General features: G+C 42.3%; 1 protein-coding gene and 1 non-coding gene across 7 annotated transcripts in view; one reads left to right on the top strand and one right to left on the bottom strand.

Annotated features, from left to right (window-relative positions):
* Positions 1-24,176, top strand: part of LOC119659043 (protein winged eye) — a 303,312-nt gene that overhangs the window by 231,973 nt on the left and 47,163 nt on the right. For 5 of the 6 annotated variants that reach the window (XM_038066946.1, XM_038066948.1, XM_038066944.1 and 2 more), the window contains 4 exons: positions 4,566-4,693; positions 8,337-8,456; positions 8,562-9,354; positions 9,427-9,540. In XM_038066946.1, the coding sequence (XP_037922874.1) occupies positions 4,566-4,693; positions 8,337-8,456; positions 8,562-9,354; positions 9,427-9,540 (1,155 nt within the window). The remainder of the gene's footprint in view (positions 1-4,565; positions 4,694-8,336; positions 8,457-8,561; positions 9,355-9,426; positions 9,541-24,176) is intronic. The other variant, XM_038066945.1, reaches the window with a different exon arrangement.
* Positions 14,805-14,876, bottom strand: Trnaa-ugc. Its single transcript has one exon. It is a non-coding gene; the product is annotated as a tRNA-Ala (tRNA).

Raw genomic sequence — 24,176 nt, 5'->3', positions numbered from 1 at the left:
ATGGGACGCAGGGTCGGAATTCTCTTTTTAGTTAGGATGGGTACTTCGGTTTTTTTGCAGTACATGGTTGAAACGAGGAGCAATAATCCATTATTATTATTATTATTATGATAGGTAGCAGTCCAGAGCTCCGGCCCCAGGATGGATCTCTGTGCTACCCCCGACGTGGCCTCATTTTCCAATGTTTCATAGAGCAGGGACCAGTTCCTCAGATAGTCGCTCAATATCCGTTCGGCACTTGGAAAGTATTGTTTATTGTGCCTAGAATTAAAGGCTTTTCTGACGTCAAGCGTTACGAGGAACACCAACCGTCGATTTCGGCGGCTATGCACCTCCGCTCGCCGAACAGCATCCATAAATTGCATTACAGCATCAACTATGGATCTCCCTCCGGGGAGATAAATCTCCGGCAGCGCGTATCACTTCAGCGAGTCTACTTCTGATGAGCTTTTCGAGCACTTTTCCAGCAGTGTCAAGCGTACATATTGGGCGGTATGAAGACGGCAACTTGGGTTCGCCTTTCCCTTTGTGGATCAGCGCAAGCCTCGCCACCTTCCAACGAGTAGGGAAAGTTTTCTTTTTCAGGCAATCGTCGAATGCGCCGAGCAGTAGGTCTGTCCGGTGTTTGAATACCGGTTTGTATACCTCTGCTGGAATACCATCGGGTCCTGGTGCCTTTTTGCTTTTCATAGAGAGGACTGCCTGTTCCTTCTTTTTTATGGAGAAAAATGGACAGTCCTCTGCGTTCTTCGCGTCTATTTATCATTCCATACAGGATGCACAGGGAATAATGCCCCTGCAATCTGCTTGGGCTTAAGTGAACAGGGTTTCCGCAGAGCCCCGATTTTTCGGGTTACCATTTTGTAACCGAGTCCCCACGGGTCCCCATTCACTTTGAACAGATCCTGCCAGCAGCGAGCTTTACTCTTCTTTATTGCGCTGCGGAGTCGCCTTTTGGCTAATTTGTACTGCGTCATTATGGTACATGCCTCCTCCCGGTCGCTTAGACATTGTGTTAAGCGGCGGAGTCTGTGACACCCCTCCCAGAGCTCTGCGATTTCCACTGTCCACCAATACATAAAGGGTTTGCTACGTCTCGATGCCCTCCTGGGCATGGAGGCTCCGCAGGCCATCGTTGTCAGGTTCACAACTGAATTTACGATAGTGTCGGCTGCAGCGCGACCGCCTTCAGGAGTACCCTCCAGCACGGCCCCACCTGTTCCAAGGGTATCGACAAACCCCTCGATATTCACTTTCGTGACGTTCCATGCACAGAAACAACACCGGCTTGGCGCACACCGAGAGTTTGTGTCCATCACTTCGAAGCCAATGTATTGATGGTCGCTTGGAAGCGACAGCTGTGATTCCGACGCGAAGGTTACGTCTGGAATGTTTCCTTCGCAACCCAGGCGCCGGAACGTTGGGGTAGATCCTGTTCTCGCCGCCAAATCCAGAATTCGTTTTCCTCTGGAGTCTGCGTGAGGCATGCCCCATTCAAATGCCTTGGCCGTCCTCTCGGCATTGGGTAAGAACCCTAAGAAGGGTGCCGTCCTGAGTACTAAATCAGCTCTGGTCTCCGCAGCGAACTGCACTAACAACTCGTGAGCGGTTACACCCCGGTGCATATTGATTTGTAGGATGTGAATCATGTTGACCGCGTCCTAGCTTTCTCCAATTCGGCTCTGAAGACAGGACACCGCTCCGAGCCCACAGTCTGTGCAACGTTTTCATCAGTCGCGCCACGGTCCCTGCATAGAACGCATGTTGCCCTTCTATCAGGTCCCCGACAGGTTACAGATGTGCACCCATAATCCAAACATCTGTAACATTTGGTTGGGGTGGAAGCTCTACCATTGCCCTCAATACTAATGTCACCACTAAACTTACCACACTTCGCCATTTATGACCACAGTTGGGTGAACATCGGTTTTTGATGAGGAGCGACTAGGCCGTCCGGCAGATGTGGTTACTGAGGAAATCATTCAAAACATCCGTGACATAATTTTCGCTGATCGACTTAGATAAGTTTGTGATGAAAAAATTGTCGGCCCAATGGGTGCCGCGATTGCTCACTGTGGAGAACAAGCGGATGCGGCTGTTTGGGGCAATTTAAGCGAGATTCAAAGTTTTTGGGTCGCGTTGACACCGTTGAGGAAAACTGGATTCATCGGTATACTATATACCGGAAACTAAGCATTGTTGAGTTTCTCCCGGTAAATCTGCTTCAAAAAAGGCGAAGACAGTGCCATCGGCCGGAAAGGTTATGGCAGGATGCGAACGGCGTTATTCTCATTTATTTTTTTAGAAAAAGGAAGAACAACCTCTGGACAATACTATAGTGGATTGGACGGCTTCTCTTTGAAGAAATGGCTCGCAGGAAAAAAAGATTTCTCAAATCAGGAAGTCATCGGCAAGATTGAGACGTATTTTGGAGAGTTCAACAAACCCCTATTTTTTGGAGGAGTTAAAAAATTGCAGGAACGTTGGAAGAAATGTATTTTTCTAAAAGTGGATCTTGTTGAAAATTAAAAAAAAAACAGTTTTTGAAAAAACGATGATTTTATTTCTAACACGGGTACTTATTGAACCGCTCTCGTACTTCTAATTCTTAGATAGATAGTCAAATGCGGACATGAGTCATGAGCTCGGTCGAGGAGTAACCATTGGTGCTCTGATAGTTCTCTCATGTCCTTGGTAATCACGTAAATTGCTTCCTTAATTCTAGTAATAGATTCGGAGCGTCTCCTTTGATTAAAGGAAGTACTTCTGGAGTATGGGTAGCTTAAACCCTTCCAGACAATATTCAGGGAATGGTAGTACTGCTCGACCTATTCATCCTTGCATTTGACTGTAGTATGCTGTTTGGCTACACGTTGTACATTCAGCTTCTTAAAGCCGGGTTCACTTTCAAATGATATGCCCCAAAATGTTTTAATACAGAATAAATTTAGGATTATTTCTTCTATGGACCAGGAAGGTGCTAACATCTCTTTTCTGAGCGCTTAGTTCTAGTGCATCTGTCACTACTCCAATTTTAATAATAAGAAATGGTCAGCACCTGCCGAGTATACTTAGATTCGTCGTTCATCTAATAACTTCTTTCATCAAGACCCACCTAGGAGATAACCATCTCTGGTACAGGAGACAATAATCAACTTGACCCCACTCCTCAGGGACATTTTAGGATGCAAATCAGATTGCTTTACATTCTACTTCATGGCCAGTGAACTTAAGGGTGGAACAGAAGTCCTCGACACACGCTAGTGTTCATGTGAACAGGTAGTTTCGCACTTGCACACTTTCCCCGGAGAAACATGCACAAAGGTCCACACATGAGCATGTATAGAATTTTGCATGTTCGAAAATGCATTGTATCAGTGCAATGCGCATAACCTCCGCAGGATTGAATATCCGAAAAGTGAAATTAGGTCAGCCTAGTTCGACTAGGGTGTTGTTGCATGCCATGAATATGCATTCGTGCGCTTCTGAAATGCAATATCGATTTTCAATCAGGACGAATCAATGCTTTTGATGCTAGCCCGTGACGAGGGAGAAAAACTGGAAAAGAGGAAAACGGCCTGTTTGGTATTCACAAAAGTATTTAATTTGAAAGAATAAATAACTTGATTGAGGCCGACTCGAAATTTCCAATAAAAAAACTGAATTTAAATCAGGATATGTAGATGTACGTACCGAAGGACTTTACCATTTGTTTTAATATTTACGACCAGATAAATTATGGCACTGGAAATTGTTTATGGGTAGCTTCTCGAAGCTAACGCGAGCTCGAAGCAGACATTTTGGGGGATCCAATATGCAAGGAGCTAAACAATCCCAGAAGCAATCCCACTAACTATCTAACCACTCACCTCCGGAACAAAGTAGGAACGCCATCAAAATCGAATAGAAGAGAATTAAAGGGTGCATGCAGCCTAAATCCAAATGAGTTATGAGCCTGAAGTGTCTATAAATATCTACAAGCTTAGCCATCATCTATTGTGTGTGCTGCCAGTGCCAGCATCGTCGAATCTCATGGAATTGTTGTTCGGCCTTACGTGAGGAGGGCTGTTGTCGTGTCGTGCTCACATTAAATATTTGAAACCCTGGAAAGGAAGCGCAGGCAATTTTCTCTGAGCTTATTGTATTCACTATTGCAGATGATACAAGGCATGCTTGCATTTTGTCTTGCAAATATTCAAATTTTGCAATACTGTCGAGTGTGAGCCACCACCACCATTTTGGGCTGGGTCGAGATATGGAGAGGCTGAGAGGGAAAATAAGGTCTATGGCAGATGAAGGTCGATTGGTTCCTTGTTTCGAACTATGATTCAAAGAGCAAATATTTAATGTATATTCACAGGACCATATCCTTAATTTTCTAAACCAATATCCTTGAATTGTATCCATTTTTGTTGGTGCCACAAATTACCAACTTTAAACTCTTAAATTTTTCGAATGAAACGTGATGAAAGGCTTTGCGTACAGAATTTCTTGAACATTTTTATATATAAATTTTCTTCTTATCTATATCTACATTAATTAAATTTTTTTTATCCTTTTTCTAGTGACTGAATCGGTATTTGCATCAGGAGGTTATAGCACGCCTCCTGCGAATACACCGTTCCTACCCGTGTCACCTTTTGAATTGGTAGCGAAGAATTTCCATCAAACTGGATCAGTTACTTATAGTCAGGTAAGAGATACAATACATAGTTATCTATTTTCTTCCAATTATTTACTCCAGTGAAAAATATGTAAAAATTTCAATCATTTCTGTTACGTTAGAAAAGTAATTAACTATTATTGCACGCTGCGCAATGTGGCAGTTCATTATGGCTGGGTCCATACGGCAGAATAGTTTAGGAATTATTATCAACCAAGACGAGCCTTAGGATCGTCACAGCACGAATACTCAGGGATCTTTCGACCATTGTACCACTCTTTACGTACTTTTTAGAATATAACTGAGGAGTCAGAATAGAAGCTTCTTCTGATCCTACAGATTAGGCCTTCCAACAGTGAAAGAAAGTGAGCTTCCAGACGGGACTAAAAGAACGAGCAAGAGACTACGACAAGGATAAGGTGAATTCCTGATTTTATTATTATCGCAGAAAAGAGGCAAGGCCAAGAAATTAGTTAACAAACTGGTCAAAAAGTCACAGACCTCAAATCCACTCACGATTATGCGAAATGAAGTAGTTGCCAAGGCGCGGCGGGGAAGCTAGAAATTCAATTACGGCCCACTCATCCGTGGTACTATTGCCTAAATTGGCTCGTTAGTGGAAGAGGAAGGCTCGGCAGAAGGAAATTGCAGCCATTAAGGACGAGGACTACAGGCTAAATCCTGCCTGTCAAAATTCCTTCGCTCTTACCAGAAAGAGCGGAACAGAGGGAAGTCGGTGACGTGAAGGCTACTAGTCTAACGTTGGTATGCGAAAATAGAGCCAAACGGCCCGGACTCCGTGAACTTGCGAAGGTTCTCAGTCGACGACAGAGAAAGGCACTGCAGAAGAAGGTGAAGCTCCTTGGGAATGAGGATATCAAGTTGCCACCCACCCGGGGTGCAACAGGCTATTCAGTCAGCCGTAATGCGCGCAAGAAGTATAAAACCAATACATCTGTGTTGAGCAATGCTACTTTTTACTCCGCATTAGACTCTACATCCACGTTTCCCGCGAGTACTAAGACCGGTTTCCCGGGAGGTGATCAAATCAGCAAGAAAGATTTCAACCAAGCTGTATCCTCCTGGAACGAAAGTCCTATGTATCTGCCACTTATTCTTTGGTTTCAGAAGTAGAGGACGCAACGATGGGTTTTTGTCGATATTAAAGGGACCTTTGGTCTCTCCATATTTCCGCTAAGCCACACCCTAATGTTGGGAATTAGCCTATGCGTCCACCGATCCTTCTTAGACTCGTTCTATCTGCGTTGCCAGAAATCATTCCATTGTGATCTTGCCGCATTCCTGCGTTCTGTGTGCCCATCCATACGTCTTGCATGGTACAGCACACTCATTTTTTTCGTTATCAGTACTTCTTCATCTGATGGGGTTCTAAAAATACTGCAAACTCTCAAAGCCATCAACCGGTAAGCCGAATTCCCCTGCTTCCGTCTCTGAGAGTTTGCAAGCACCTCTGCCCAAACAGGGTGATGAGTAAATCAAAATGCATCGCACCACTCCGGCTATAACCAACCCCGACTGTATTTCAGCCGCCAAGGCTAGTCCGGCTCTTTCTAGCCAGGATTTTAATGCACTTCCGTCGCATAGACCTCCACATCCTCTGTGTGCTTTCCTGTACCAGCCACAGCTAGCTCATCCACAAAGCCGACAATCGTAGCCTCCTCTGGGACGGGAAGAGCAAGCACCCCCTATTACATGACATTTTACAACAGAGGACTCAGTATCAAGTGGTACTTCCGCTGTGACAGTGTACCCTTTGAGGCCCCCATTCGTCCCGTATCATAGAGTCCTCGCTGAAGGGTAATTTTTAATCATACTCGTTAAATATCTGGGAACTTCCTATGCCAGCCAAAGCCTCTTTAATTCTGTTCCAGTTGACCGAGTTGAGTGTATTTTGACATCGAATGCAGGCGCCAGAAAACAGTTCGCTTTTTCTCAAATTCACGCTGCTTATTGCATCCACTACAGAGTGGACACGCTAAAAACCATACTGGCGCTCGGACAAGCAATTATTAATGTTCGCGAAAGTTCGGAGTCTGTTGTAGATGACCCTCCATCATGTTCCCCATTGTATCAAACAGGCAGATGCGGCGATATGATGCTGGGTTTTTAGATGGCTTGTTAGGTTTGGAAAGTAACATCAACTTTTGCGTTTTCCACTCAGTAGCGAATATTCCGTCTTTTAGGCACGCTGCGAAGGTGTTACCGAAAAGGTGTCTTCATTGCCGGCTTCAAAGCTCTGGTAGAGATGCCATCCAAACCTAAGGCCTTATTGTCGCTGATCCTGCCACATATTCCCCATAACTATTCCGAAGTTACTGGATATATGCCCTCGTTGATCTGGACAACCGTTTGCCTTCCGCTGTTTTGGTAATGAGGAAACAAAGTGGTAAGGGAGCGTGGGCACATCACTTAAAGCGATCTTCTTCTTTTCATCGCCGCCCTGTATGCCTCACTTCAAGGGTTTATATCCGCATGGTCGGACAGTTGTTTGAAGAAGTTCTTTTTACTCCTCCGAATAGCTTCTTTTAAATGACCTAGCTTTTTTGTCTCCTCTCTATCGTCACTACCGGGTTTTCCCCTGAGTCTCTGGGAAACACTCCTTGCCTAGAAACATGCGGCTCGAAAACTTGCAATTTTACTATTCCACCAGAAGTTGAATTGCCTACTGGAGAGCAGACGCTTTCTGGGTATAGTAGCATCGCATGCTTCTTGCACCCATTGGGTAATTTCGGTGACTTTATCTATGACCATACCTTCCAGGGACATATCGTGCCTAAGTGCCACAGAAGACAAGTCCCCCTCAAAAGTGTTCGCCCTCTAACCGAGCAAACCATCCCACGTTTTGCGAGAGCTCTTTTTCGAGCTTGATTCGCCCTTGATTTCCATGCAGATTGCCTGGTGGTCACACTCCGTATAGTCCTCACTGACTTGGCACGCAATTCGATTGGCTTGCTCTCTTTGGTGATCGTGGTCTTCGCACCCAGGCCAATGTAAACTTACCTCTGCGACCTTGGTCTTCAGCTACCCCATTTCTTGGAGGATGCCTCATGGTTATCAGTATTGCGGAGATATATTTTCACTTGATGTACCATTTTGCGTACGGGTCCGTTCGTTACTTTTGTTATTCTCATTTTTTGGTGCATTCATTAAATTTCACATAGTAAGGGTATCAATAGATGCCCCATGTCATAACCTTCAGTAATATGGAAAGGTTAGTCTTACTAACTGAGACTAGATATCAGCCAAACATTGGTGGAATAGAGTGAGTTACTCCCGACTGCAAAGTATTCAATGATCACAATTCGAATTATACAGTCTAGATCCGCAGGGTTTCTTTTTCCTAAAAGGAGGAGTAGGCTATATTTCGTTTCAGTCTACCTTGCAATCGCCCTTCTTGGAGTCTTTTGCTCACCATCTTCAAACTTCCACTTTTACACTATTCAGATTTGCTTTAGAGTACGTCCATCAAAGAGTTCAAATTGATACCCAATTGAAAATAATTTTACAGCCTCCATTTATATCTCTCTTCTCTTGGAGCATAGAACTTTGTCAAACGGAGAGATATGGAGTAGAATAAGCCCATATTTTGTATTATTATCTTATTTTATCTTTAGAAGATCATTAATCATCCACAAATCATTTCAAATTTCAGGCAAACAGCATATTCGTCCAGTCCCAAACGGATTACTTAAGTACGTCTGCGATTTCAAAGAAGACAGAGACATGTTTTGGTCGTTGGGAGCATACCTCCCTCGAACCACTACATATTCAGGTAAGAATCTATCACGCTTCCCAAGGCGACTGCAATTCTAAAATACCCGCGTTATTGGTAATTTAAAATTAATTTTCCATTCCATTTTGAAACCTATAACAACAGGTGCCACCCCTACAGCCAGTGACCAATCTTACCATTAAATCAGAGAGCATCAGTTGCGGAAGTTCACGTGGAAGCGCAACAAAAACAGACACAGATCTGTTAACTCCACATCAGTCACAAAATCATCCCAGTTTTCCTCAACACCATCAATATTCGCAACTAGCCTCCTCTCAGGTAGATGGCAATCCCCCCGACGGTCTGGTGACAACAATGTCTACTAGTAGCCCGTCGACAACGACGTTAATGCACTCCACGAATGATATTACAAACGGCTGCAGTCGAACTATACCCATTTCATGGGCCACTTCAGCATCATCTGGATCTTCTGGATCATCGGCATTGTCGTCATCTTCCACATCATCATCATCGCTAGCATCGGTGGCAGGTTCAGGAATAACCTCATCTCCTAGCGTTCAACCTTCATCCACGTCTAGCCTTTTGGGCTCTACAACAAATTCTCCATATTTCCTGGATGGCCACGGTATTACCTCGTCAGAGATTGCATCCGCGTCATCTTCAGGATCTGGTGGTGCAGCAACACCATCATCAGCTGTGTCCTCGACGAATTTGACATTGTTACAAATCAAGAGGGAACCGTGTCAAGTATCTGAGGTAACAACCTCAAACAACCTAGGACAATCACATCATCCTACCCAGCACCAACATCCTCACGGCTCGAATCCGGGCCATCATCAAAGGACCGCTTTAACAGCCGTTGTCAAAATCGAATCATCGTCATCCCCCAAAAGCACGGTCATGGACAACCATTCGATATCTGTGCCGCAAAGTTCTGGTAATAGTTTTAGCCATTTTAGAGTTGATCTGAAACTAATTCCAATTTCATTGACAATAAACTATCTTCCAGCAGGAGCCATCCCTGTAGGAATAGCTGTGGCACGACAACGACTCCAAGAACACACAACGGTTTCCCATCAACCCAAAGAGATTAATCGATTTGGCATCGGAATTGCTGATATTGGTAAGTGATACAAACTGTTTAGCGTTGTTAAAGATACATCACTTGAGCGTTTAGATTTTATTTCAATCTAAATTCAAAATTATTCATATTAATTCCATCACATTCGATTACGATTTATTTCGCTGGAAATTATCATGAGTTGTTTCTAGATGAATTTCAAATGATTTCTGAAATAATTTCTAATAGAAACCATAAATAATGATTTGAATTTTTTAACAGTTAGAGAAAATCTAATTTCTTTGATAGCAGATATAAATTTTTTTCTTGTTGTCATTGTTGCGTTGTTGTTGTGCTTCTTTTCTTTGGTTGAAATCTAGACACATAAATATGTTTCCTAGTAATAAGGACATATGATTACGAGAATATTATATGGGAAAAGGAGTACCCGAATATAATTTAGTAATTATCCTTGGGAAATCTATTCTAAAAGAAAATTGCGTTATTTTAGATTGTGTCAGTAAATTTATTGTTGTGATGCTATTTAAGCCATTCACTTTTCTAAATTCGTAAATAAGCAAATACTGAGAAATCTACATATGTCAGAAGAAACCACCTTTATACCTAATGTCGTAATTTTAACTCACTGGGATCGTCAGCTACAATCCTGTTTTTGAAGCGTCATAAAAATTAGTTGCATGCATTTATTCATCGTAAAAAATGCAAAAAAATATCAAACCGTTTTCCTAGATACTCTACGACAGGCCTTATATGTTACTCCCAAAGTTTTGTAAGCATGTGGATCGTCCTTCGCGAAATTTTAATTGCATTACCAACTATTTGCGCATGCGGTTCCCGACTTCTTCATGCGTCACAAATTGGCCCCCTCCCAGGGTTCTTTCAGGAATGAAGCAAATAATGATCATAGGAGACACGTCCGGGCTATGAGATATGATATTCAAATCCATTTCCTTCATGCAGTCCTTCATCGAAACTTTTGCGTCGCGCCTAGCGTTATTAAGGTAAAGAATGAGAACTATTCAGTAGCTTTTTCCCCTTTCTTTTTCGCGGAAGAAGTGGCAAGTGTACTTCGAAATTTGCAGGACTAATATTAGTAGGCGGTCATTCTACTTTGATCGTGTAAACAACTTAAATAATAAGACTTTCCTCTTGTAGCGAATATCTCTGATAGAGAGGCGGTTTTCAAGGAGTAAATTCCATCTTTTCTTGGACAACTGTTACTCGACATATTTGAGTTTGGAGTTTAATTATGGGCCCAGGTATCACCACAGATGAGCGTTAAAAACTGACTCTCCCGCCACAATCCTCTGATCCAACTCTCCATAATTTGCGATCAGATTTCTTATATTTTAATTTTTTGGTCGAAACCGATCCTGCTCTTTGCCAAGTGTGAACTATCGCCACATCTCTTATCCTCGCCTCTTGCTATAAAATCCTCGAGAGATACGTCAACGACTGGTTGGCCGCACATATCGGTCACCTCATTATCAAAGAACAGCATGTTTTCGTGAAACATAGATCTACGACTTCAAACCTCCTAGTCTTTACCAGCTTCGTTGCTACTTGCTTTAATTAACGACAGAAGGTACATGCTACTTATACTGATTTCTCCAAAGCCTTTGATAACGTTGACCAAAACATTCTGACCAAACAAACTGAATGTTAGTAAATGCCACTGGATGTGCTATTTGCTTAAACCCTCCTCAACATCCTTTTCCTATTCTCTTAGTGGACAATTCTTTTCACTCCTTACCTCCTTCCAAGACCTGGGTGTAATATTCGATGACAAATTTCGTTTCAATTCCCACTTCGTTGACATAATCAATAGAGCTTTCAAAACGTCTGGTTTTATCCTACCTTCCTCCTCTCAATTCAGCCTTCTTTAACAATCTTTAACTCATTTGTCAGAAACATCCTTGAATATTGCTATGTAATCTGGTCCTGCTTCCGCATTCGTGAATGCCGCGCTCTTGAAGTCGTACAAAGTAAATTCACCCGGAACCTTTTTTTCCACGGGTTGACTATCCGTCACGGCTCCGCATCCTCAATCGTCCTTCCCTGCTGATATGTGTATCTGTTTCAAACTCTATAATCGTCTGATGGACTAATCTGCCCACTATGATATTATTTTCCGCACCGTCTCTCATAATACACGTAGTGCGGACACTTTTGATGAATCCTTCGCGGAGCTCGACATCTACTTTCGCTCCCCGATCCCGAGGCGATGCAGGTCCTACAATGTGCTGCAGCTTGGATCCTTTGACTCTGTCTCATTCTTTAGCTCTAAGGTAAGCCATTTACTTGCTTTCCTCTCTGAGAACAATATGTAACAAGGAAATTGTTTTCTGTATATTGTTTTAATTAAATAAATAATTTTGCACTGGCATTTCCAAGGCAGTAATATCAATAGTAAGCCACCTATCATTTTCGATAAGGTCAAAAACTGTGCGGATGCTCTTACCTGAGAAACTTGAACAGGGGTGTCATTGCCGTAGAAAAAAAATACTGACTAAGAGTGAAAATTATACGCATCTGGCAGGCGTTGATCTAATCAAACTCAGGCCTACTGACTTATGATCTCTGTTATAAGAATGGTTACCAATGAAATGTCGCATGGAGCTCGGTTCATATCGATCGGATGTCCTCTTGAAGTGAAGTGATTTCCCTTAGGGACCGTTATTTGCTCTTTCAGTCTAGTGATTGTAATCGTAAAGACGGGCCTCGTATCCACTGGTTGAGTGTACACCTACGATCGTATTATCTCTAATTTAAGATTACCTTCTAAAAGCTGAAAACATACCATTTTTGAATGAAGAGAATCCTACTAAAGTTCCTTTAAGTTTGAGGAAGCCGGACAGCTACATACAAATTGCAGGACAGTCTCCTTATTTTTTTGGCTCACACGGATAAGCCTATTACCTCGATTTTTTCAAGGTGATTAGACACCTCACTGGAGCCGTCATTTCCATGGCTCGGTGGGTCGGTGACAAGCTGCGGTGGTGTCAGCTTCCTTTATAGGGATTCTCGCTTACCGACTAGGGTTTAGACTACTCCATTCGGTTGCGTAAATGTTTACAATCTCAAATTTTTGAAGAACTTCATAAGCAAGTGGAAAAATTCGGTCCTAGTTTTCACTATTGCTAAACTAGAACCTTGACAAAGCAATTTATTAGCCATTCTATTTTCTGTGATATTTGGGTATATTGGAACCCATATCAGGAGAGTTTCAATCACCCGTCCTAGCTTAAGTCGGCACCTAAACGCATAGTTAAAATAACTATGTATCAAGTCTGGTTTGTCAAGAACTGAGGAACTACTGATACAATACACACTGCGCGGCTACTCATGGAGAAACACCGTGAGAAGCATCGCCCTCATTACATTGCATTTCTGGATCTAGAGAAAGCGTTTGACCGTGTGCTAGACAAACTCATCTGGTATACTCTACGGCAACACTTAGTGCCAGTAGAACTCGTGTACTGGGTTCGATTGCTCTTCCACGATCCGAAAAGTAAAGTTCGTAGTGTCGCGGGTGTATCAAAATCACTTCGTGTCTCTTTTGGTGTTCATCAAGAAAGCGCCCCCTCACCGCCTCTCTTTGTTTTTGTTGTAGACACTGTCGTACGGGACATCCAACGTCCAGCGCCCTATACACAGCTATAAAGCAGATGATGTTTTTCTATAGTCCAATAAACGGGTAAAACAACGATAGTTTGATACGCTGGATGTTTATTTGGTAGACTCACTACTACATCCGGATTAGGCCATTCATGGAGCAAAATGGTGTAACTAATCAAGACGATCCGACCTTACTTCCGAACGGGACACGCCTCTCCTGATTTTCCTCATATAAGTTGTGAACGAATTTCGTCCAACGCATAACTTAAGGAAATGAGTACACTATTTGAAGTAAAACTGAAACTTCCGAAAATGTGAGATTTTCTCTGATTCATGATATTCAAGGCTACTTGAAAGCCTTTTTTCAGGATGACATCATCTAAGCAAACCCCCAGAGTCAGATTAAACATAATGAATAAAGGTGAATACAACAGTGGTTTCGAGAGGTTTATTGGAATAAGAGATACTTGGAAGTTTTCTGGACTGATAGTAGCCATGCCAGTTAGCCAGCCTAGGCGGACCCTTGATTCTGAAGATTGTGAAGGCGAAAGAGGATGATGTCATTTGAAAAAGTCCTTTTTCCAGAAAAGCTTTAAAGAATCACAGATTCCAACCGGTAATCAGTCTACGATGATGCTAGCATTGAACTTGTGAAAGAAATCTATTTACTGTTCGGTTTCTGAGGAAAAATAAGATCTTGCTGAAACTAAAGATTAATTATTGGTAAATGCTGAAAAAGCGAGTAATATACCCTGAACAGGAAAAAATTCAACTTATTTTTTCTGGTACAACAAACTGGTTTATAAACCTCTTTCATGTTTTCTACAGCATTGTTACTTGCCTATGGGAGAGTCATAGGCCTCTGAAATTATAAATTTCCACCAAATCTTTAAGCTTTTTTTCAGATCAATTATAAAAGTGTTCAGATACATTAGTTCTACAACGATACCTTCACTTGATATTCCCCAATTTCCCATATTAATCACTTTTAATAGGAAATTGTTTTTCTCATTTAGCTTTCGATAACATTTCCATAATTTTATTCTTAAGATTTATTCATTCGCTCCGATAAGGAATAATTGTGACTATTTTTCAAAAAATATTTGCACACTTTTTTAAAAAAGGAATGGCACCATGAATTGTGAATACACAATGAAATCCGAGAACTCATTCACGATAATCAACTCAAGGCAACTGTCACATATTTCATTCCAAATAATGAATAATGAAGAGAACTTCAAAATCTTTCATACCTGAAGCGTTTTTTAATGCCTATCTAATCCAAATTGTAGTTTGGAAGTCAAAAACCAATAGATACTATACTTCAGCAATGGTTAGGTCTAGAATATTTACTGTTTGAATCATACACACATTTTCAACCTATTATTTCCGAAAAAATAGTAAAGTGATAAAATTAATTTAAAACATTCATTTCCATCTAGAAAAATGTATCTAATCCCTGAATTATCACTAGAAGATTGATTCAGGCCAATTAATCATTGTAGGTTCACATCAGATTCGGTTCTATGTTCCTCTTGAATCTTCTGGTTTGGTTTATCTTTTCCCTGGAAGATAAAAATAGTTCAATGTCTAAAGTTATCTGACTACATAAATTAATTATAAGGAAATCCGCAAAAAAGGTTGTGTTAAATTTTGCTCTATAAATTTGTGCAAAATACAAAAATATTTGGAGATGCCGGGGATCGAACCCGGGGCCTTTCACATGCAAAGCGAACGCTCTACCACTGAGCTACATCCCCTGTTGAACACTGCCTTCAAGTTAACAATGAGCCCACGGTTGAACCATTCGCACAGAACAAACGTATACGCTCTGAAAGGAAAGTCCAAATTGTCTAAAGCAACACAAATATATCTACCATATTCCGATAGTACCACGATAAGATACACACTTGTACGTACGCCCCGCTTATAGTATCTTTCAGATATTCCACAATTGCTTGGTGGCAATTCAAATATAATAAATTGGTCTTGACTCCTCCAATGAGGTATGAAAATGAGTTTAATGAGTTCAATTCTATTGAGTACAAGGTCCCTAATCTAATTTTTCTTCTTCTATTAATAATTCTATGTTAACAATCGCTGATACATAGATACTATATGTATGAGAATTCATAACAAGAATCTATTAATCTACACCTGGATTTCTTGATTACCTTTCTGCTTTCACTTTGAGTGTAAGGCAAGCTAACGAGTTCTTCGTTCTCGAGTTTGTATGAGAACAAAAGGGGAGGGGGGCAGAATGGAACTAACCTGAATTTAATCTGAATTAAAAATTCGTATTTCTAGCGTAACACAAATACGTGCTTTGTTACTTATCTGAGAACTGAGTCGACTCAGAACTTGTTTCACACACAGAAATCGAATGGAACTGAGACTATCAATTGCAAGTTTTTAGTCAGTTGGATTTCGGACTTGAACGAGCATAGTATGTATGACGTGAGACTTGCACGAGTTGGTTTTCAAAAACAGATTGAGGAATTAACGAAGATACATGGCATGTCGACTGTTAGATTATCTTAATTTCTAATATTGGTACATAATAATACATTGTGGGATACTACCTATGCATGCATATCTTTTTTTTTTGTGTGTGGGATTCGCACCCACTAAAACCACCCGCACTCTTCCGCCCCTTCCCGCGGGACCACCGTGAAGTATTACATCACGGGGGAAGCTCTGGTTCGCTATACCAGCTCGTCCATGTCACGTCTCCGTCGCGCCGCCTTCCGAGTTCGATCCAACTCCAGGAGTTTTGTCTGCACCACGGCTACTGCCTCATTTACCGCCATCCAGTTTTCCTCCGACTTCAGCATCTTTTCCACCAGGTTCGAGGGCTCGATGTCCGCCCCTAAGATGCTGTTCAACCTCATTTTCTGCTGCAGAAATCTGGGACAATGAAACATAACGTGCTCCGGGTCCTCGGGTGTAGCACCGCATTCAGGACAGTTGGGAGACTCGTCCAACTCGAAGCGATGCAAGTACTTCCTATAACCACCGTGTCCCGTAAGGAACTGTGTCAGGTAGTAATTCAATTCTCCGTGCTTTCGGTTGACCCATTTCTCGATACACGGGATCAATGTATGGGTCCACCGGTCCTTGTCGGAGTTATCCCATCGTTGTTGCCACTTGCCACACAACTCTCTTCTGATGGCTTTTCGGAAATCCGCATTCACCTCGGCTGGATTTGCCTTCCGTTTCTCGTAGAGTCAGTGTGCCTCGCTCGCTAGAAGATCTATAGGGATCATTCCTGCGATGACACACACTGCCTCCGTCGACGCCGTCCTAAATGCGCTGCACACCCTTAGCGCAATTGGCCGGTATGCCGAACTTATCTTCCTCCGGTTGACAGCGTGGTTCAACGCTCCCGCCAAGACAGGAGCCGCGTATACCAGGATCGACCTCATCACTCCCGCGATGAGTAGCCTGCGACTATACTTCGGCCCTCCCACGTTAGGCATCATCCTTGCAAGGGATGAGCTGGCATTTGCTGTCTTCCCTCGCGCATAATCCAAGTGTCCCTTGAAACTCAGCTTGGCATCGATCATCACCCCCAGGTATTTGACAACCGATTTTGAGACGACCTCACGATTACGATCGATTACGATCACGATCTTCCTACGGTTGGTAATGAGGACCGCCTCCGTCTTTTCGCCCGCCAGGTCCAGCATGGCCATTCGTAACCATGACTTGATGGTATGAATGGCTTCATTTGCATAAAGCTCCACGTCCTCGGGATGCTTTGCAATTGCAACTACCGCCAGGTGTCCGCAAAACTAATCAGCGTTGTCTCCTCCGGCACGCGAAGACCAAGCACTCCGTCGTACATTATGTTCCACAGCAGCGGTCCCAATACAGAACCTTGAGGCACACCTGCTGTCACAATGTACTCCTTCGGCGCGTCGTCCGTCTCATACCAGAGAAGTCTGTCCGAAAAGTAATTCTCGATGAGCCGAGCCAAGTAGCTAGGAACACCCAGTTTGGCCAAAGCGCCCATAATCCAGCCCCCGTTGGAGTTAAAAGCATTTTTGACGTCCAGCGTCACCAGAGCACAGCATTTGCCCATGGCCATTGCATTTCGAGCCAATTCCACGACCTTTGCTACTGCATCGACCGTAGAACGGGCTCGCCGAAACCCATAATGCCACTCCGAAAGACCACCATGCATACATGCATATCTATTCAAATCAGTAACGATGTATCTTTTCATGCATCATTTCTGAGACTCAAGGATATCAAAGTGGAAAATTATATAAAAACAGGCAGACTTTTAATAGGTGGCTTCAGTTGCGCGACAAAGGACTTATCTTGTTCAATTTACTAATTAAAAGATTTTTTTGTTGGGCTGGGGTAGGTGAATGTTTTTTCGCACAGAGTATTGGACTCCCGCAACAGTATGCTGTCGGGCTACCGACTAAATACCTCCCTACCATTAGACAGCTAGCCTGAAACCGTTTATCACACTACTTCGGGCTATCCCCCTAGTTCTCCCGCCTTGCGGAGCTTTTAAATCAGAAAATTCCTTTTACGAACGGGTGGGGAGAGGAGGAAGGGAGTTGTTAGTTCAACGAACCTTCTGCCATCCAGCCCCTCCACCGATCGAGCTCCATCTTTTTTTGCAACGAGAAGAACCCGAATGTAATGCCCAACATGGCTTCATCTGTCACCGCCCCCCAGGATCTCCTCGATAATGTTGCCTTAAATAGAACTGCTGATGAATCCCATCTCACCTTCCACAAGAAAAGGAAATAATTTAAAGATTAGGGGCTTGTTCTATGATGAATAATCTATCATTAAAAAAAATCTTTCCTGGTCATCCCAGTATTAACTGGCTGTGGAACCTTAATCCAACCGGTTCACTATCTGTCCATTTTTAAGGGGGAACTTTTCAAAAAAGCACTGACCTATACACGCTATGCCCAAACATTCGGCATTAGAAACACCTTTCAGCTTTACTCTTTTTGAGTACTTCCGCGTAGGACAGATTGCCCTTGCTGGAGAAGGGTAATTCTTCCGCATCCGTTCTCTGTTCTCTATAAGTCCCGGACTCCTTTTATACAGTTCTTGACTTTTTCATTTATTGATTGGCCTTCCTTGTGCTTTATCTTCTACGTTGTTTGGCATTTGCGGAAAATTTTTCTTGAATAGGTAATTTCTCTTGGTCCTGGAGTACCTCTTGCTGTCACCTCTTTTGAACAAATGCGGTGGGTTTTGCTGCTGTTTTTGTCTTTCAGCTTATCTTTCTTTGCATTTGTTACTGGTTTTATCAGTAAGTTAGTACCTTCCCCAAATCTAAATCACTTGATCTACACCACCGAGACACTATGGTCGGGGGATATTGATGACCGAGAGCCCGTTGCTTACTTCCAAAAGCCACCGATACTTTGGTTTCAAGTTCTTGTACCGAAAGTTTCCTCCTTCACTTCGCACAGTCTGAAAACAACAATTGTAACTTCGCCTGATAGGATATCTGGCAACTTCTCGCAGGTCCGCCCGTTCATTTTTTTTTTTTTTTGAGAAATTGGAAATCCTTAAAATAACCTAGCCCAGACACACTAGTGGGTGTGAGCACTTCTCCTACAGTTTTCTCTAAATTCGTGCTTTTTTCCACGAATGAATATTGGGCAGTGGAAGAATACATACTCTGGGTCCTCTAGGACTCTATCATCGTTTGGCCAATCGGGTGAAGTGTCCAGTTTAAAGTTGTATAAGTACTGGCGATATCCCGTGAGAAAGTGAATGAGAATATAATTAATCTTACCACGCCGTCTCCTCAATCACGTCTTTATCAACCTGTGCTGTTCACTAACCCTTTCCCGAGCGTCGTCATCGGTATCAAAAAAGAATATTCGTTCTTGTAAATAGCAGCGAGATTGCTGGGAACATCAATCTTTGCCAGCGATTTTCATTTTAGGTTCCAATTGCCCGAAATGAATCCATTTTTCACGTCCAGGGTCAGCTATTCGCAGCTACTACCATTTCTGTGAATTACATCGTCGCTTGGTTACTTGGTTACTTCGATCACATTAATGGTTAATCTGGCCTCGCGGAATCCACTCTTCTTCTTCTTATTCTTCGGTTCTTCTTCGGTTGTGCCATTTTGTTCGATCACTGGCTTGATCTGAAAGACCTTGGCTCTCGAAAACCGGGAGCAATCTTTTGTATATTACCCCCTCTAGCATTTTTCCCATAGTATCTAAAAGTCATATGGATCTATAGGAGGATGGCTCATCTGAGGTTTAGTAGCCTTAAGTAACAGTTTCAACCTCTGCCATCTGCAATATGAGGGAGGACTCAAAAGTAGCGAGAATTGGACTAGGGTGGGGAGTGGGGAAACCCATTGATCGATCGGTCACAGTCACGTCACTTGAGTCGTTGCGCAAAGTGGCGTCGCTTTGAGTACACCGAATCGCCCCGGTTTAAGTAAAACAATGCGCCGCTGTGAAATGTTGTTTTCTGTTGGGCAAATCGACCGCGGAAACTATTGTAACGCTTAAAACTGCATATGGGGATGCTGCTCTAAGTAAAACCAGAGTCTTAAAAGTGGAGACCAAGGAATAGAAGACCAACCCCGTTCAAAATGTGAAAATGTGAAAATGAAGAATACTTTGCGATCCAAATTTGATGTAAAAATTTTAAAGAAGTTATGACGCATTTCCTTTTTGTTTTTTGGGTCCACCCTTGTATTCCCACGAACATGCATGCTTCGAACAACTGAACGAAGTCTAGATATCACCCCAGACTTAAAGTCCTTATTCGATATGCTGCCCAGGTCCCAAGTTTGTTGTCACCTATTCTACTGCAGATTTCCAGCAGATCATCTCTGGTGACTGTAGGAGTTTCTGTCGTGAAGATGAACGGCCTCCTAATTATCCCATCACCGTTTCATATGTGCTCCTCGTGGGTTTACGTCCGCCTCTCCGCAAGTTTTCTCAAAGCATTCTTTCCACCTATTAAGTAGTCAGCTGGAGGCTTTTGTTGGTTTTCTTATAGGCTTGTCTTTTTCGGCCTAGTTGAATCATATCTATCGGCTTTTAAGAAGGGAGTACAGTGTAGGAGAGTCTAAATGACGTTTATCTTCGGAAGTAAATCAAGGCTAAAATTGGCAAATTAGGTATTTACTGTTTAAATAGAATTATTGGCCACATCTTTGGCTTCAATTCAAAAGAAAAAGACCTTCTTAGACCTTCCATTTCCTGGTGCTTGTATTCTTCCTTTTATTGTCAGATCGATCGAAAGAACTTCGGAGATTTTTATTATTCATGGAATAATGACAGTTTGCCAAAACGAAGGTATTTTACAAACGTAAACAACCTAGCCAAACAGTTGTAAATAGCACGAACACCTAGTTCCAACAGGCCAACAGGCCAATTTCCTTCAATGTCAGGTAAAAGCTGAAAACTATTATTCCCTTCTTTAGCTTTTGTCCTTTCCTTTCTACTTAGAGATTTAAGCCCATTTTAGCCAGCAAGTTCTCATCGATTAACATACATGAACATATTATGGAAGATGCCTCTGTTCATGGTTGCAATCTCAGATTGATCTTCGATATCCCTATTACTTACATGCTGGTAGCTGCTACTAATTCGGTACAATATCTTCGTCTCTATTACTAACCAGCACCTAGATCCATGGCGGGCAACAGGACGATAGTTTTTTCCATTGCATAAGACGTTTATAAGCATCAATCGTTCGCCAAGGATGACTGTTGAAGAGCGCCACTTCATCAAATGTCGTTTTGTCATACCATTCTGTTTTGAGTCGCTAGGAAAACACCGTCTGCATAGGTCTTACGGCGCTGGACGTTGCTTGTCCCATAACAGTGTCCACGACAAGAACGAAGAGGAGTGGTGAGAGGACACTTCCTTGATGAATACCAACAGAGATATCGTAGGTATTCGCCTGTCATCGTTCCAAGCAAGGACCGTAAGTCATATCTTATTTCACATATTGCGGTCATTGTCGAAAACTCAGCATTCTTTCGCAGGATTTTCGTTTTTCCAGCATTGAGAAATTGCTTGGCTTTTTTTTTTCAAGGACGTTAACATTGGCCAATTTGTGTTCTCTGGATTGTGACTACCACTTTGAGGTTGGTCCAATATGGGACCTGTTAAAACGCCTTCTCTACCTCTTGTCCACGGGACAATCTAGATTGTGACTCCTACTTTGAGCTTGGCCCAATCTGGGTAATCCTGTTTGATCGCCTTCTCTACCTCTTGTTCACAAGGCAGTTCAGATCCCTTAGTTCAAGACTGCACGAGAGTCAAACCAGGATACTCCCAATATTCTGATCTGCCACGCAGAACGTGTTCCCCTTGTTGGTTATCGACGAAAGTTCGACAGCTATAGTATTGGTTCGAATCTTCCGGGTAGATTTGACACTGTTGGATTTCTGGAGGGAATAGACCTTTTATCGTCTAGCCTGACGAGAAGGGCCTCTGGACGTCCCTTCTCTCCTGACACTGACAAATCTTTCCGAAGGACAGTGATCGAAAGAAAGAGAGGTGACAGCTAATCAGGGATCTATTCTATGGCTGTCAACCTTTCTATTTTAAAATGCAGATATCTATACAGACAAACTATATAATACCTACACCAGATAACGATACACCGCTTAACAATTGTTATATTTCCGTTTCATTTCGATATCAAAGAGAGAAAGCATTTATGAATTTATTCTGCAAAACTAAATTATTCGCTTCATTAACAATGAAAGACAGCAATGAAATCATATTCCTGCAATTATTAATGCGGGTTTCCCTGTAAACTCTGAATGTATCTATTTATTTCGCTTTCGTTATTCTTCTACTTTTCATTTTTATGTTTCATTCATTCATCATTATTATTCTGTTAAACTGTGATGTTCTACATTACACTACGCGAATTGATATACTGCGTCGCCAATGGCTGCCATTGATTCCATTCAAAAGCCACATGCTCTTATAGAACGCATAGAATTGGAGTGGAATTTATACAGATACGAGATAGTTGCACCATTCGATGCTTTATCTATAATATATGCACACCATTTGTATGATATCATTAAAGATAATAGGGGAAGAGGGAGTTGATTGAAATATAGAGAGGTTTTCGCATGTAGGGATGGAACTCTTTAAAATGTTTTGAAATAGCGTTTAGTAAAACAGACAATTTCCAACGAACTAGAATATCTTATCGATGGTGTAATGGCACGGTTGATTGAGTGTTAACCTTTCGATCTACTTGCCCCGAGTTCGAAACTACATCAATTACACGGCGCTAACCCCAAACCGAGTGCGCGAAATTTTTCTCGCTCATTTACCGTAGAAGTTCAAACATGCGCAATGATTTTTTCCCACCTTACAATTTCAAACAATGCGCTGGGAGATGAATCTCCTGTGTTGAGTCTTCTTGCTTCCGAGCTTGAAGTCCTTCGGGGGTCTGGAAAAAATATTTAGTTAAAATAAAGCCATAAGATTGGGGTGCGCATAATTTTCTCTCCTTGCACAGATTTTCCACATAATTTTGACCCTGGACCCAGAAATGAAATTACACTCAATTGGTGAATTGAACTGGTGTCGATCGTCCTTAGCAAAAAGGATGATTCCACCTGGAAACTCATTTCCGGAGTATGACTAGTCCTCCATTTGAACAATCTTCAGCAGAAATGATCTAAACTTCAAATACTAAATCCTATCGGATAACAACTACCACGAATTATCTAAAATTCATCGAATCAAACCACACTCTCCCTTACCAACAAGCCTTAACCATAGATGCTTAATGTTCACAGGAATAACAAAAAAATAAAGGCCCAAGAAGGGAACTCTTGGAGACTCGCCACCACCATAAAGCCCATTACAACCGGTGATCGTGCGAATGATTGATGGTTCATGAATGTTGTTTATTATGAGTATGCTCTCCTCGGGATGGTACTACAAACACTTGAAGGAATCCCAGAGTGAAAATGAAAAATAAAAGATTCAAATGAAAGAACTCGGAAAACCATGCGGGAGTCTTGAAAACAACACGAGATTGTCGAGGAATCTACGAGTGAATACGTTGAGCTGAGTTTCACGATCTATCCTTCGTCAATAAGATTGAATTGAGTTTTGGAAAATTGAATGATTTGATTCATCATTTTAAGGATGTTTGTTGGGAAAACAATGAGGGGATTAAGTGGTAAAGAGATTGTACATAACATTCCGGAAAGGTAGATCTAAATTGAATGAGGATTGTGGACGAATAATAAACTTCAAGAGATTCAATTTTTATTCTTCAATTCATGAAGATATGTGTGGAGACGAGGGACAGCCTTTGCGAAAACCGAACTCACGGCAGGGGTAGCCCCCAGCAGTTGATTACTTCATACGCAAAGTCCTTTTTTACATTCACTATTATCTGTTGAATCTGTTGCAGTTCCTATTCCTGTCAATCTGGAGCCTGGAGAATATTCTCAGGTCGTGAGCCGGCTTCCAATGGTCGAGATTCATTTGTATCAACCTTATTTAATTATGCGGTCCAGCTCTATTATCGAGATATCTCTTTCAAGGCTTTTACCTTCGTTAAATGGGCTTTCTTCTGCAATTTAACGGTCAATCGGGCCAATAATTCGGCACAATAGAACCCTGTGACCATTTTGCCCTTCGACAGGTTGTCGATTCAGATCACACCTTGTGAATCCCAGAAAACGATGGCAATCACCTTTCCGGCCGATAGGGCAATCTTCGCCTTCTTTAGAACACATTCGCTGAGTAAAGTCCACTGTTTCCACTGTTCCTTGGCCTCTGGTGTACCCATCGATGGTCATGAAATGACGCAGAAACTCCTTCGGATTGCGCTTGAACAGGATCAAACATTGCTCTGAAGTGGTCTCACGTTGTCCGCACCAAAGGCGCCCCCACCCATCACGCCGGCAAATTTCTCTTGCAGAATATGACCCACGCAATCTTTTGAGATGCCTACTGTCTCAACTATCTCGCGCACCTTCAATCAGCGGTCTGTCAATACGAGATCCTGGATTTTTGTTACGTTACCCTCCGTAGCAGCCTTTTTCGGGACAC

Source organism: Hermetia illucens, chromosome 6, assembly GCF_905115235.1.
Source record: "Hermetia illucens chromosome 6, iHerIll2.2.curated.20191125, whole genome shotgun sequence".
Taxonomy (NCBI): Eukaryota; Metazoa; Arthropoda; class Insecta; order Diptera; family Stratiomyidae; genus Hermetia; species Hermetia illucens.
This window is presented reverse-complemented; position numbering and strand designations above follow the sequence as displayed.